This window comes from Tiliqua scincoides, chromosome 5 (assembly GCF_035046505.1).
Source record: "Tiliqua scincoides isolate rTilSci1 chromosome 5, rTilSci1.hap2, whole genome shotgun sequence".
Taxonomy (NCBI): Eukaryota; Metazoa; Chordata; class Lepidosauria; order Squamata; family Scincidae; genus Tiliqua; species Tiliqua scincoides.
Window position 1 is genome coordinate 85,971,338 of NC_089825.1, and position 15,942 is coordinate 85,987,279.

A 15,942-nucleotide genomic window follows, 5' to 3' on the forward strand; every position below is an offset into this window, starting at 1 on the left:
TACCTCTCTGTTTCCATGCTTTTTCCCTTCTCCTACGGCAATTTTACTGAGTCCTTGTGGAAAAGTCATAAGAACATAAGAACAGCCCCGCTGGATCAGGCCGTAGGCACATCTAGTCCAGCTTTCTGTATCTCACAGTGGCCCATCCGCAGTGGCTCCATTTTAGTCAAGGCTTGCCGAAGGGCTCTGCTGTGGAACCTAAATGCCATAGTTCAGGACCATGTGGATTTTAATGGCAATGTGCACAGCACATATTTCCCAAATCATCTGCCTACTCCACCTCCGCACACATCTAGTAATAGAGGACAGGGCTTTCGGGTCTGATAAAGCTTCTTTCTTACAGCATTACTCTTGTCAAGAACAAGGCAGGGTGGTAAAGAAACCAGGAGCCATGGTGGGCAGCAGTTCTAGCAAGCTAAGAGGCATCAATGGACACTTTTCCCCAGAGCAGACAGCCACCTGGTTGGCAACCTTCAGTCTTGAAAGACTATGGTATAAGCCTACAGCACCCGGTATTCCCAAGTGGTCTCCCATCCAAGTACTAACCAGGCCTGACCCTGCTTAGCTTCCAAGATCAGATGAGATCAGGAATGTGCAGGGTAACAGTTGCTGCAGACACCTGAGTGGGCCTAATCTAGACCGGGACAGCGGCAGGAGCAGAGGGTGAACTGTTTCTCCTTCCACACCATAGTCCCAATCTTCAGGGGCACACTCTCCAGCAGACTCGAAGCCTTGGCTAACATTGATTTCTTTCGCCTTCATTCTTCTGATCTGGTCTGTCATCAAACAATGTCACATCCTCCCTCTGCAGCATCACAAACACAGGCCCCTTCCTCTCTGTCCACTGAGCAAAAACACCAGTTCATGGCCTGGTCACCTCTCACTCTGACAACTGGCCTTCTGTTGGCTTGCCTCTGGTCCCCCTCCCATCCCTCCAGCATTCTGCTGTCAGAATTATTGGCCTCTCTCATTGCTCTGATCATGTCCTACTCTTTAAATCCCTGTGCCTGTCTGCTTCTGTATGTTGCTTCTCTGGCTTCATCACCCTCATCTGCCCTGCCTCATCTGCCCACCCTCATCTGTCTCCTGCCCAGCTCTGTTCCTTGCTGCCCTTCATGCCTGGAACTTCCTCCCCATCACCTGAGGGGCGTCCCATCTTACTTCTTTCAAATGTGTCTCAATTTGTCTTCAAGATCTACCTTTTCCGTGAAAGTTTTGGCACCTAGTCCCTCTATTTTACTGCAACTAACTCTAAGTACATGTACACACAACCGTTGTACATGTATATGCCTCCCTACTTCAAGGGAGTAGCCAAAAAGACTGCAGGTCAGGGGAATTAAGGAGCGGGGGGGGGGTCAAGCCTCCCTGGGACAGTTTGCTAGTTTCCCCAGCCTGCCATTCAAAGTGGCTGTTTCAGCCACTCTCATTGCTGGACCTCCCTGTCTGTTTTAGATTGTGGGCTCCTCAGGGCAGAGACGTGCCTCCCCATCTATTGTACAGCACCATGCACACTGGTGGCACTATATAAATTGTTGTTGTTGTTTTGTTTTAAAAGTATGCCAGCCCCAAGCCTACTCTTACAGGAACATCTAGTTTAAGCCCTCTACAGGTTTGGCTGAGGGCTTCTACAATCAGTTCAGTTCCTTTTTCTCTCTCCAGAAAGTGGTAACTACATCTGATACTGTTTATTTCACATCACCCAGTGTGCTAGGTGCTGTACAAAATATACCCTTACCACATGGTTGGCAACCTTCAGTCTCAAAAGACTATGGTATAAGCCTACAGCACCCGGTATTCCCAGGCGGTCTCCCATCCAAGTACTAACCAGGCCTGACCCTGCTTAGCTTCTGAGATCAGCCAAGATCAGGCATGTGCAGGGTAACAGTTGCTGCCCTTACTAAGGGCTGCCAGTACAGATTCAGTGTTATTTTTAAAAGAAAGAAAACAATACATTGTTGTCAACCATGTTGTTCTGTTATGCAAAGTGAAGAAATGGCTTTTTCTCTTAGGTCTGGTGTAGCCTGTGACTTATGGGAGACAATGGGGCTGGTCTTTGCCCAAAGGGGGCATTCTACACACCTGCAAGGTGAAAGGAGGCCAAAATTTCCTCTGCAATGTGCAAAGAACACAAAAGGGCAACAGTTCTGGAATGTGGCTGGGTAATTGGTCTAGCTTGAGTTATTACAACCTTTGGGACTGAGTATTGCCTTGGGATTAGCGCTGCTCATGTGCTTGCTTCTGTGCCCCTTTAATGCCTCCTTAATTTGTACATTTGGAAATAAAGAGATTATTACATAGGTAGCATAAGCTTTCAGTGTTCTCTACTAATCGTTTATTATGATTGAACTTCCCACTGCTCAGGAAATGAGAGCAGCAAATGGGAAGCTGCTCGTGATCTTTTCCTCCTCCCCTCCTTCCGTGAATCAACGGTGGCATCCCATCCTCAGCCTTTCCCCACATTGACGTGCAAGTATGTGCTAACCTTCCCACTTTGATGCCAGCAGCTGGTGCTCAGCGGGACCAGGTGGGGGGTTCCTTTCACTTGACACTAATTGCTACCCCACCAGAAAGGCCAGTATCTTCCAGGAGCTCCAGGCTAGCTAGCTGGGGTCTTGCAAAGCCATGCTGTCAATTATAGAGTGTCCAAGCTCTAGGAACTCATTAAATGCCTCCCTGGCTGCCTGGATGTTCAGTAGAGATGGGAGGATGGCTGCCCTCCTGGTTCTAGACCGGGTGTGGAGAGGGTGGGGGTGGTAGCTGCCACAGGCAATGTTTACTGCCTGCAGAACCAGCTGCTCTGGAAGACAAGTGGGGCATTGTCTATGATTAGGGATTTATTGGATGGGTACCACTGCATGGGCCAGCTTCTGACATCCAGTTCAGGAGCCACTGCAGACCTCAGATACTTCTGCAACAGAGTGGTGTCCCTGGTTCTGGCCAAAGCTCCCTCCCCTCCTTTAAATGATGTTTAGGAAATTGGAGGCAGGGCTATGGCAGTAGCTCTGGAATATCTTGCCCCAAATAACTATCTGTGAAAGTTTCATGGTGAAGCCAGTCCTGCCAAGAGGAGACCTTTCACCCCCCCAAAATTTGTAAACAGCCACTCAGCTAAAGATTTGGGTCTCATCTGAACAGCTAAGAGCAGCACATCACAGTCTATCCTCACCAGAACCAGTCTACCCGTGGGTTTGACTTTGACAATCACCTAAGGCATTGGTGCCAGCTCTGTTCACCCATTTGCTTCCTCTGCTCCTCCTTCTCCTCTCTCAGATGGCATTAAGGGAGCCTCCCGGGGGAGAGCATTCCAAAGACAAGGTGCCACTACAAAAAAGGCCCTGTCACTGTTGACACCTGCCTCACCTCAGCCACCAGGGGATCTGAAGGTGCGTTTCTTCTCTAGGATCTGACTATCTGTGCTGGTTCAGTAATTGTACTGGTCAGGCACTAGTTCGGACACTTTGAACCAGTTTAAATATGTTTTGTGTAGAATAATATCAGACCCTTTGGCCCGCAATGTACTCTGCAAGATGAAGGTAGTACTACTATATAACTTAAGGAAAAAAAATGTATTCTGTTTATGACTTGTTTTTTAAATTTTGAACTGGTTGCTGCTTTTGCATTTACAAATTCAGTTCTGGTTTCAGTTCAAAGCAGGCAAAAGATTTTAGATTCAGATTGAGTTTACTTACAAAAAATATCTCAATTGATTTTTGGGTTTGGTTTTGATTTGACTCCTTGCTTAGAACCAAAGTCTCCCAGTCCTAGTCAGATATACAATTAGTCCACATTAGCTTTTCCTGGAGTGTCCTCTCCATTACACTGGCTTGATTTTATTGCACCACTGCTCTGACAGCTACACTGACCATCCATTCATTTCCAGGCCCAATTCAAAATGCTGGTATAACTTTTAAAGCCCTTCATGGTTTGGTATCAGAGTGCGATACCATAGTCTTTCGAGACTGAAGGTTGCCAACAACAACATGGTTTGGGACCAGGTTCTCCCACTTTCTGGTCTACCCTCTTAGGTAATCTGAAAAGGCTCTCCTGATGCAAGTTCCACCTCTGACCCAAGTTAGGGGTGTGGTGGCATGTGAACCTTCTCCAGAGTGGTACCACAGTTATGGAACTCCCTTCAGGGGAATTGAGAACAACTTTTGGCAAGGGCTCAAAACATGTTTGTTTTGTCAGGAGTTTGGGTGATGGGTTGGCGGTTGCCTTGTGTACCTTTATGTATGGTGTATCATTTTGCTGTTTGATTTGTTACTACAATCGATTGGTCTAAATAGCCAACCCCAGTGGTTTTTTTATTGATTGTTTTATTAATTGTAAGTTTAATAGTCTTTTTATGTAACTCTGTAAAGGTCCAATCCTATCCAATTTTTCAGTGCTGGTACAGCTGTACCAATGGGGCATGTGTTGCATCCTGAGGTGCAGGGGTGGTCACTGAGGCCTCCTTAAGGTATGGGAAAATGTATCCCTTAACTTGGGGCTGCATTGCAGCTGCACTGATGCTGGAAAATTGGATAGGATTGGGCCTAAGCTGCCTTGGGCATTTGCTTTGGGAAGGGAAATGTGAGATACAAATGTTTTGAATGAATGAAGGGTCAGCTACATGAGTCAGAACTGCCTCCAGCTTACCAGCTGGCAAAGTCTTCCCCCCACCACAACACTGGATATAACTAATATTATTACTAATATAATTAATTAACCCCCCTGATGACTGAATAATATAATTATTAACCCCCTGATGACTGAGCAATGGGTCATGTTTTGAACTGACAGCCAAGATGGTGCGGTGGTTCAGTAGTTGGACCTAAGCCTGAAAAATCCAGGTCCAAATCCCTGCTCAGCCATGTAGCTTTCTGGGTGACCTTGGGTCAGTCACTATCTCTCAGCCTTACCCACCTCATAGGGTTGTTGTGAGGACAAATGGAGGAGAGGAACAATGTACACCATCCTGAGCTTGTCGGAGAAAGGAGGGCATAAAAATGTGAAAAATAAAGTGGTGTCCTTCTTACATTTCACAATAGGAGAGTGAAATGTTTCTATTACAATACCATAGCTAGGGGGGGGGTCCATTCCCCTGGGTACTACACCTTGAAGAGGCCTTCTAAGGCCTGGGTGGGGGGTATGGAGAGTGTTAAAAATGCATAGGCCCGGGTACCAGATGACCTCACTACTCCACTGCCCTATTCATTCCACCATTGTATTTTTCCAGGTGGCTTTTTGCTGATGTCTCTCTTACACCTTCTAAAATTTTGACCTCCACCTTGCCTCCATCATCACTTTGGGACAGAGAACCATCTTTTCATTTTCTTTGCTATGTAAACTTTTTGTTGGCACCGTGGTACATAAATATTCCCATGACACTTCAGCTAATCATAAAAGTTTGCAAGCTGGTTTGCCGTTATGAAAAAAGAGTATGCCTTAATGCTTCAGAACAGTTTTTTAAAAGTCTGTTTTTTCCCATGGATTTTATGTGATTTATTAATTAAAAAAAATAAAAATCAGAGTGACTCTTGGAACCAAGTAGTCCAGTGTTTCTTAATTAGTGATGCAGGTACCACCAGTGGTACTTGAGGTGGTGTCTGGTGGTACTCATAGGACCCCTGTAGCCTGGCAGTGAGACCAGGAGCATGATGTAGAAGGCTCAGCTTGGTGGGCAGAGCTCCAAAGCATGCTTTCTTGTGCTTGAAAAAAACCCCCAGTCCACCCTGAGAGCCTCTTACTGGTATTTGTCGTGTCGCATCTGGCCTTGCAACCCAGAAGTAACTGGTGATGGTGTCATTGCCAGATACTTCCAGTGGAACTTCAAATAGGTGGACCGTGTGAAGCGGTAAGGTGGAAAGCAAACCTTGAGAAACACTGGAACTAGTCCTTCAAATCCTGGAAGGAGGCTTTCCAGTCACACAGAATTCTTCATCATCTGGCTGGACCAGATGGAAGGGGAGAGAGGAAAAACACAGCCATGAGATCCGTGGTGGAATGAATACAGTATGTACTAAATAGATATGTACTAAATATGTACTAAATAGGTGCTGGCATTCAAGCCAAGTGATGTCCCCCGACCTATAAGGCTTGACCTTTATGTGCAGTTTCTTGGGGCTGATTCACACAGACACGCTAATCCCTGGATGATGATGATGATCAGCCATTTTCAACCACTGTGCCTTGGCACACTGCTGTGCCGCGAATGGTTCCCAGGTGTGCTACTGGAATTTGGGTGAGAGTCATTTATTAGTACGGCCATTGGGGGATGTGAGCCTCCTATTGGCAGCACATGTGCCTTGCCAATTGTCCAAGAACTGATGATGTGCCTTGACCATTTTAGTGCCTTGCCAGGGTGCTGTGAGATGCAAAAGGTTGATCATTATCACTGATGATGATGATGACGACCCTGGCTGGCAGGCAGGCAGCTGAGCGTGTCCATCGATCCTGTGGTGCGGGGTTCGATCTGTGCTCAAGCTCATTCATTCCCACCCAGCTCAGGCATCCCTGGCTGCTGCTGCATTGATCCAGGGACAAAATGGGGGGGGGGCGCACTGGCGAACCGGCCAGCCGTCTGGAGAGGCTCCGGGGCAGAGGCTGCTTTCTCCTTGCTCGGCTTCTCCGGCGCTGACAAAGAGATTCCGGGGCTGAGGACATCGGGGGGCGGGGGGAAGCGCAGTCGTGGCGAGGCGAGGCGAGGCGTAGCGGGTGGTTCCGCGCCCCTGGCTCGTGGGGCCGCGCTGCGCTGTGGGGTAGGGGCTTGCTGGGGGTGGGGGCTGAGCCGTGCCGTCCCTGGCCCCGCCCCGGCCGTCCCACCATCCTTCCACCCTCGGCGGCGGCGGCGTCTCTTGGCTGCCTCCTTCCTTCTCCGGCGAGGCGCAGCCAAGCGGGGCTGGAGCAGGAGCAGGAGCGGGCGAGGGCGCACCGGCTCCAGGCGCACCGGGCGGGGGGCGCCGCTGGGGCAGGCGCTCAGGAGCCCCCCCGGGCCGGGCCGGTGCGGCTGCTGGGAGCCCCGAGGGGGGATGGCGGACGGGACCCCCGGCGCCCCCCCCTCGGGCTCGCCCCGGCCCGCGCCCGCCCGCGCCCCCCTGCAAGAAGAGGCTGCTGCGGCCCCCCCTGCAGAAGCCCCCGGCGAGCGCTCCGGCTCGGGCGGCTCCGCCGGCAGCAGCCGCGACAACTCGGCCGAGAGGGACCCCCCCGGCCTCGCCAGGACCGCCCCCGCCGCCGGCATCATGAAGGTGGGTCCCCGTCGCGCCCCGCGCCCCCCTCCAGCCTCTCCGGCAAGCAAGCCGGAGGATCCTTGCCCCGGCCCTGCTGCCCGCCGGGCTCGTTGGCACGTGTGCGTGTGCAAGGGCTTCATTTCCCCCTTACTGGCTTGGAACCTCCATGGGGATTTCCTACCCCCTCCATCCTTCAGGAGCCCCATAGCAGCAGGAGCTGCAGCAGCACACCTCAACCCTCCCTCCCTCCCTCCCGGGGCCACCACCACTTCTGTCCTCATCTGACCTTCTCAAGCTAAACTGGGGATCCAGGAAAGATTCCAAACCCATCTGCCTTTCCTAACACCAGACACACTGAGATTGCCTTGCACAACACCCCCCTCCCTGCATGTTCCCCAGGCTTTTCCCATTTCTAAAACGCTGGAGTTCTTGTCTGGGTGCTGCCTGATTATTAGGATTCTTCAGTGGAAAGAGAGAGGGCCCTGCACTCTGCACATGCTCAGAAGCGCACTGTTCTTTGTTCTAGTTTGATAGTTCCAAGATTGAACTGTGATATTGAGAACAGATTTTCAGGCTCAGGGCTGGCTTAACCCGACCCTCTCATCCCAACTATTCTTGCTTCAGCCCAGCATTTTGACACCCTGGTAAACCTACAACTTGGCCTCTGAATCTGCCCCTACTACGCCTTGTCGCCTGTCACCCCCTAAAATGCCCCCTGGGGACCCTCTGCTGGCGACTCAAAGGGGAGGTTCCCAATCTCAACTATTTCAAGGTGCATATTCAAAAGTCATTTAACCTGCCCAGTTATAGTCCCAATTGGGGGGTGGGGTGATAAAAGCCCTAGTTCACCTATTGCTTGATTTCTCTACATTTGATTCTTGTTTATTTGGTGACTGCCAGCTGAATGTATGAACCAACACCAGGGAGAAATTGTGCATTGGGAGCGATATGTGTCTATTGCATCCGCAGTGTTTACATCCCTGATGGTCCCTTGGTGTAGCAAGCAGTGAGGGACCCACGCCCCTATAAAGTGCCAATGTCTGTAGAATGAGCTGTATGAATAATAAAGTGCAAGTTATCATTTGATCTTGTAAACATCAAGTAATGAACATATATGTATTCAAAGGGCCCTCCAGGGATACATATCATGAATTTTCTTCCCATATTGGCTTGGTTCACACATGCATGGACATTTTATTCTGTCCATCCATCCATCCATCCATCCATCCATCCATCCATCCATCCATCCATCCACTCAATCATCTGTGGCCTTGACAATGGCAACCTTTCCCACTCTGGCCTTCTGCTGGCTCACCTTGGGCCCCCTCGCCTCCACCCAACATTCTGCTGCCAAAATAATTAACTCTCTCGGCCCTCTGTTCATATCACACTCCTCCTTCAGTCTCTCCACTTCCTGTCTGCTCTTGAATCCAGTGCCAGTGGCTGATCCTTAATTTCAGAGTCCTCAGTGGCTTCACCCCTCCTTATCTCTCTGCTCTTTATTGCCTGTGGCATTCACTCCTCTGGCCCCACTACTCTCACCTACTTAGAGGTCTCCTACTCCTCCAAATGGCTTTGTCCCTTATGCCTGATCAATTGAGAGATGCTCCCTCTCTTACTTCTTTCAAATCTGTCCTCAAGGTCCAGTCCACCTTTCCTGTGAAGTCTTTGGCATCACCCCTTTGTCCCTCTGACTACAGTGAAGTGTCAGATACATGTGTACATGAGATAATAGTATTTTCTTCCCCATCTGTCCTTACACCACCATCCCTTTTTCTTACTTGTTTTCTTCTTACTTGTCTGTTTTAGGTGGGGCAAGCACCTGTTGTCTCTTCCATTGTGAAGCGCAGTGCACATTGATGGCATTATATAAATAATATTTCATTAATAGGCCACCTTTCTTTCAACATGCAATGTGAGGCATGGGGGCACTGAGCAGCCGTAGATCTGCTTAGCTTCTACAATGTTTCTGAATCATGTACCCGTAGACCCATGATTCGCAAACTGCGCACTGCAGCACCTGAGGGTGCCATGGTGAACTCCCAGGAGTGCTGTGGAATGTCCCCAGTGGCCTCTTCTTCAGGTTGTCCTGGGTGCTGCCATCTTGGATCACATGAAATCTTGTGCAGTTTTCACCACATCTTGCAAAAAATGCATGAGATCTTGCGTGATTCAAGAGAGCAGTAGAGCAGGGACAGCAGGAAAGAAGAGGCCGCTGTAAAAGAAGGTCTCCGTGGCCCCGGTATGTTTGGGAACCGCTGACTTGAACCATGCTGTGAGAACCTATTGCTTGATTGCTGTACAGTTGAGCCTGGCTCATACGTATTTTGAGGCTGTTGGCTATCTTGTCTCTGTATGGAGGCTGTACTTGTACTCAGACTCAGATTCAGACTCACTTTCCAATTGTTCCTCACTTTTGTTGAGCAGCCCTCATTAGAGGAATGGCAAGTTCCCCCCCCCCCCGCATTCAACCTTGGTACAGCCTTTTAAGATGAGGTTGAAAGAGATGAACATTCTCTCTGTGCTTGCCCATTTTATGTGCAATGGGTGTCCCTTGATGTTGTTCTATATAAATGGCCATATAGACATTTGTATATGAATTGTCTCATTGTCAGTGCATACTTATCAATTGTGGGTTCTGGGTTGTTGGTGGCACCAGGAAAAAAAATGGAGGAGCACAGAAGGGGTAAAGTGCATTTCAGGAAAGGGGGGTGAGCTTTGTCCCCTGTGTTGGATTTCTGAAGAACTATGACTATTGTACATCTCACATTAACACTCCCATCCTAACCATAAATGGAAGCAAGCCCATGGGAAACTTGTCTTCATGTATACTTATGCTCTTTATATAGATTGATTAATACTTATAAAGAAAGAATTCTTAGTGTCTGAGAAGTGCCTTTCCTTTGAGTAACAACAACAGTTCAGCAGTGGCTGAGGGCATGCTAATTTTCTGGGAATTGCTTGCCCCCTTTAACCATCTGTGTTGTGAGTTTGGAACCAGGGGGAGGATAATTATTCCCCATTCATATACCTGGAGGAGTACCAGGGTGTGAATGCAAGTATTTGGCACCTTTCCTCACCCCGTTGCTGAAGCTTATTCCACCACACCCCAGCACATGTGAAGGCCTCTGAAAAGTTGACCTTTTGGAGGTAATCCCAAGTAGACAGCAATTAATCCTCCTTTGTAGGGGTCTCCTGGCTGGCTTTCCTTTTGTTGAATGCAATTGGTTGTGCCATCCTTTCCCCCCCCCCAAAGTAGACCCCCCCCCCAACTGTAGCGGCAAGCTCAGAGTTCGTGAGAAAATCCCAGGAGGGCCTTTTTGACATTTTCCATTCTGGGATCATATAAACCCAAATGGAAAGTAATTGAGTCCAGCCTTCTGCTGCAAAGAGAGACCGTCTTTCTCCCATGCCGGCCGCAAGCTGCCATAGCCTCATAGCCTATGAGCGAAGAAAGCTGCTATTGGTCTGCTGAGATCAGTATTGTCCTCTTTGACTGGCTTCAGTGCCCTAAGCCCCCAGGCAAAGAGCGATTTTCTCCTTGCTGCCTTCTGTGGTGGTGGTGGGGGGGGAGGCTGAGCTCCGTGGCTGAGCTGTGGTCCTGCCTGGAAAACTGAGAGCAGGTGTGTGCTGCAAAAAGGAGCTCATTCAGCAGACAGTTGCAGATGACTCCTGCTAAGGATTCAAGGCTCATGTCATGGAGAAAACCAGAAACTGTGGGGGGGGGGGGAATGTTTGGTGGCTGTATTCTTGAAGGTCTTACCACCTCCCTAGCTCCCCCTTCTCAGTCCCACTCAAAGAGCTTCTCAGGTTCCCTCAGGTTATTTATGTCCTGTTTACCAGTCAAGCAGTCAAGGCTGTGACAGGGCTGGGGTCAAGGAAATGACTGCGCTTGACCTGTTGTTTCGCTTTGGTGTATTCTCCCTGGGATGCTGGGGGTTCTTCCTGGAAAGGTTTACTTAGTCGCCCAAATGGGCACTTGTTTGGAGTCAAGGAAGGGGGGGTTCACACCACGGCAAGATGGTAAGGACAAAGGTGCTCTCTTTTTATGGCCAGCAGTGCCACTGAGGGCTTAATTTCCCTTTAGCTTTAGAACCAGTGTTTTTAAGATCAGGCCCTTAAAATGTGTGAAACAATTAAAGTGTCTCTGAGCATGTACAGAAGGCTTTCCCCACACCACTGAGGAACCAGCCATCCAGTCTAAATGCATTCGTCATTAGAGTAAGGCAGTATTTCCCAAATTGTGAGTTGGAACTGACCAGTGGGTTGTGAACTGATTTTTGGTGGGTCATGAAAAGTTTTTGAAACATTAAAAAAATAACAACTTTGCAAGCACTGTTGCCCCATTTGCTGAAGAAAATAGTTAGCTGGAATGCTAACCTGTGAAATGAGATGATCTTCATACCCCCAAATTAAAACATCACATCTTTCCAATTTTCTCTAGTAGTTGGCATGCCATAGATCACTTGTGAACCCAGTTACTGCCTTTTCTCTTGCCTGGAAACCTGTAACTGCGCATCTTGCTCTCCTGCTCAGCCTTCTGGGTACCTAGGATTGACTGTAAAGCTTTGGAGAAAGTCCTTGAACTCCATTTCTAGGGAGAGTCCAGCAAATGTCTACACACACATACTTTGTATGGTCTCTCTTCTATACGTTAGATCTCTGGAGCACAGGACCCCAATTATTATTAATTAATAATAATTATAATTAATAATCAATACAAATATATCTTTTTTTGGTCCAGTGGGTTGCAACAGATTGTCATTTTTAAAAGTTGGTTCTGGTATTAAAAAGTTAGGGAAGCACTGGGGTAAGGGAAAAAGGCCTTTGGTCATACAACACAGTCTTGTACGGAAGCCATTTAACTGGGCAGGAGCAGTCCAGGGACCCAGGCGGGAGTCTTTCCCAGCCCTAGCCTGGAGATGCCAGGGATTGAACCTGATGCCTTCTACCCCTGAACTGGGGGCCCTCCCCTTCCATCAGACCTGTCAGCTCAGCAATATCCTTATCTGTCAGAGGCAGGCTCCTCAATATTATCACTGCACATGTTCCAAATCTTGGCACTGAAAAGGAGTTCTGGGGCTGAGCGCTGAGGAGTCCGATTCAGCACCCGTATGCCTTTCAGAATGTGCGGACATGTGAAAAGGGATCTTTAATCATCAATAATGGGATGTTATCACTGTGTGCAAGTCTGATCAGAATATAAGTATTTTTTGTTTTCCTGTATGAGATCGACGGCCCATTTAACCCTGTTCGAAAGTTGAAATAATTTAGGGGAGTGAGGAGGGGGAGAAGGTTAATTCATAGTTGTTATATCTTTTTAAACCCTTAGGATTTGTATTCTTTTCTACCACTGAAATCTTTTTTTCCCCCATAACTTACAAATGCAATCCAACAATATAACATTGATACTGTACCATATTCAATAACTCCCCAAATCCCCTACAGTTTCCCTGGTCAGTCGCCTTTCCTTGCTCCCATTCTCCCATTGCTACCTTCCTTCCCCATCCTGCTCCCTTCCTGTTCCCCTCCCCAACTCCTTGTTTTGTCTATAAGCTAGTCAAAATTGAGAGAAAGAAAAGGAGGAAATACAAAAAAAGAGGAAGAAGCATTTCCTTATTGAAAATATTTTTGCAACATTTTCAATGTGTTGGGGAGTAGTGCAAGAGGAAGGGCAAAGCTGGGTGCAAACTGTGGAATGAGGCAAATTAATACTGATTATCTGAAAATGTATTGACAGGATTTAGGCTGCAATCCTATCCACACGTACTTGGGAGTCAGCTCCATTGACTATACTGGGACTTACTTCTGAGTAGGCATACATAGGATTGGGCTCTTAAGCATTGAGGTTGCCTTATACTTCATTAGGCTCTTGGTGTATCTAGGGTCGCCCAGAAAGTAATGCACCACATTTTTTTTCTTCAACAATTATTTATTGAACACAATGAAACTTACACACAAGAAAGAATGATGTTTCTTCTACACTCCCTATTTTTCCACGTAATCTCCGTCCAGTTCTATGGCCTTCCTCCAGCGAGACACAAGGGCATGTATGCCCTGTCGTTACCACTCCTTGTTCTGGTCACGAAGCCATTTCTGCACTGTGCGAATCACCTCTTCGTCATCCTCAAAATGTCTTCCGCTAATGGCATCCTTTAATGGCCCAAACAAGTGGAAGTCTGAGGGAGCTAGGTCAGGGCTGTAGGGTGGATGGGGTAACACAGTCCAACCCTGTTTAGTGATGTGTTCCGAAGTCCTCAAACTTGTGTGAGCCCGAGCGTTATCATGTTGAATGAAACATTCACCTGGGTTGTTATGGCGCCGAAGTCGCTGGAGGCGCATCTTGAGTTTGGTTAATGTCTTCACATAAGCTTCAGAATTAATGGTGCTGCCTCTTGGCATCACATCAATGAGTATGACGCCCTCACAGTCCCAAAACACAGTGATCATGGCCTTACCAGCGGAAGCAGTTGCTTTGAATTTTTTCTTCTGTGGAGGTTGAGGATGACGCCATTCCATCGACTGTCGTTTTGTTTCGGGCTCAAAATGGTGAACCCAGGTTTCATCACCTGTCACAATCCTGGACAAGAACGCTTCCCCCTCATCTTCAAAACATTTCAGCAACTCAGAAGAAATGTTTTTTCTGAGAGATTTGTGGTCCACTGAAAGACAGCGCGGAACCCATTGTGCACACACTTTTGAGTTTTCAAGAGCACGGATGATTGCATCCACACTTCCTTTGCTGATTGACAGCTTCAGCGCCAACTGCCTAGTCGTTATGCGTCGGTCCTCGCGAATGAGCACATCAGCAAGCTGCGTCTTATCAGGTGTGACAGCCGTGGATGGCCGCCCCGAACGCTGCAAATCTTGGAGCTCTGCCGAACCGCCTTCTAATGGCCTCACCCTCTGTGCCCAGCGACTAACCGTACTTCTGTCGACTGCAGATTCTCCATAAATTGTACACAAACGTTTGTGAATGTTCCCAACAGTTTCTTTCTCCGCAGTGAGAAATGCAATGACAACACGCTGCTTGTAACGTACATCACTTACAGACGCCATTTCGAAACACTGCTGCAGCTACGCTATCTGTCTGAAGAAACCAAAAATTTGTATGCGCACTCCTGAAAATTCAAATAATGTATATCTAAAGTTTCGCATTCGTACCATTACTGTAGGCTGAGAAAAAAAAATGTGGTGCATTACTTTCTGGGCGACCCTCGTAGATTGGTGCAGTCTATTGGCTCTCCAAGATCTTGGGGCAAAGGTCCGTTGCTGCTGCCATGGATCCTTTACTGGAGGTGATTTTGTACATCACCTCTGCTAAAGGTGGAGCCCTGCCACTGAACTACGGGCATTCCAGAACTTATTGGTTGCTTAAAAAAAAAAAAATCCAAAATATGAGCAGCTCAAATTCAGAGCTGCTGAACTTTGTAAATCTGAGTGGCGTTTTTTTGTCTACCACCCTAACTGCAAAGGTCTTTTCCATCCTTGCTAAGTGTGATCCTTTTAACTAAAGATGGGGAGGGGGGAGTGTTGAATCTTGGTCAAAGCCATAGACCACGCTGCAATTCATACCTCCTCCGCAGATGCCCCATAAAGACAAGCATCTTGATGGAAACAACCTTCTTTTTTTCCTGCCTCTTGGGCCACCTCAATGTCAGGCATTAACCTGGGAGGGGGGGGCAAGTGTACTGGGAGTTCAGATTGAGGTGCCCCAGTAGGTGTGGGTATGTATATATGTGTGTGTGTATTTTTTTTTTCTCCTAAAAGCAGCCTTTTAATTGTTCTTGCGTCACGGTTGCTCATCTTCAGAATAGGTTGCTGTCAGCAGAGACCCGCCTCCTTGCTCCTTGCAGCCTATTTTAAGCTTTGATTGCTCCGGTGCTATTAATACAGGGCGTGTGGGCTGCATTCCAACCCTCCCGCCCCCTTCTTGCAAGGCCTTTCTTGTGCACCTTGCAAAAGCAGGAATTAGCTAACTGCCTTTCAGCCTGTGGTGTGTTTTAAAGGCAAATTGGAACCCGTACTTGGAATGCTGGAGGCAGGGGAGGTTTATTTTGCTCCAGTTTCTACAAACTGGTGTACGTATGGGGGCTTTGGCACTGTCTGCAGTGGACTTGTAGTGGTGGAGGGTAATACCTTTGACAATGCATGTAGGCAGAGTACCAGAGGCAATACTGAGATCTGGAAAGTTATGCAGAGTGCAAGACCTATTGCCCTTGACAGCTAAAAGCCATGTATGCAGAACCCAGGTTTTGATACAACGTGGTGTGATGAACTTGGATCAGAAGGCTCTGGGTTCAAATCCCTTCTTAGCCTTGGGGATTCACTGAGTGAACTTGTGTCTGTCCTAATCTCTCTGTTCACCTATTTTGCAGGTTTGTAGTGAAGGTAACATGGGCAAACTCCCCCAAATAGATACATGGGGAAGTCATGAACAGAGAGAGCTATATTTTGGCCCTTTCCCAGATAAACCAATGTGATCCTAGCTACAATGAATAGGTGTTTCACAACCCCCTTCCCCATTTTAGAGCTGGATGTCAGGCTCTTAGTATTCCCATTTTGCAAATGAAAATGAAGACAGTGATTTTGCCCAGGGTCACCCGTCTGAGACTAGCTGGGATTTAAAGCCTGACGTCCATATTTCCTTCGGCATCTTGCGTTCCCCTTTCTGAAACCGTGGAGCAGATACCAGCATTCCAAACAGAGCCCATTCATAATGACGCATTGAATT

General features: G+C 48.0%; 1 protein-coding gene and 2 pseudogenes across 1 annotated transcript in view; 1 reads left to right on the plus strand and 2 right to left on the minus strand.

Moving 5' to 3' along the window:
* Window positions 1–497: 497 nt before the first annotated feature.
* Window positions 498–617, minus strand: LOC136654983 (5S ribosomal RNA; annotated as a pseudogene).
* A 1,159-nt stretch (window positions 618–1,776) lies between these two features.
* LOC136654489 (5S ribosomal RNA) lies at window positions 1,777–1,893 on the minus strand (annotated as a pseudogene).
* A 5,312-nt stretch (window positions 1,894–7,205) lies between these two features.
* The window catches only part of LOC136651414 (inactive phospholipase C-like protein 2), a 41,393-nt gene continuing 32,656 nt past the window's right edge, over window positions 7,206–15,942 (plus strand). The window contains exon 1 of the mRNA XM_066627776.1: window positions 7,206–7,226. Within this exon, the coding sequence (XP_066483873.1) occupies window positions 7,221–7,226 (6 nt within the window). The 5' untranslated portion in view covers window positions 7,206–7,220. The remainder of the gene's footprint in view (window positions 7,227–15,942) is intronic.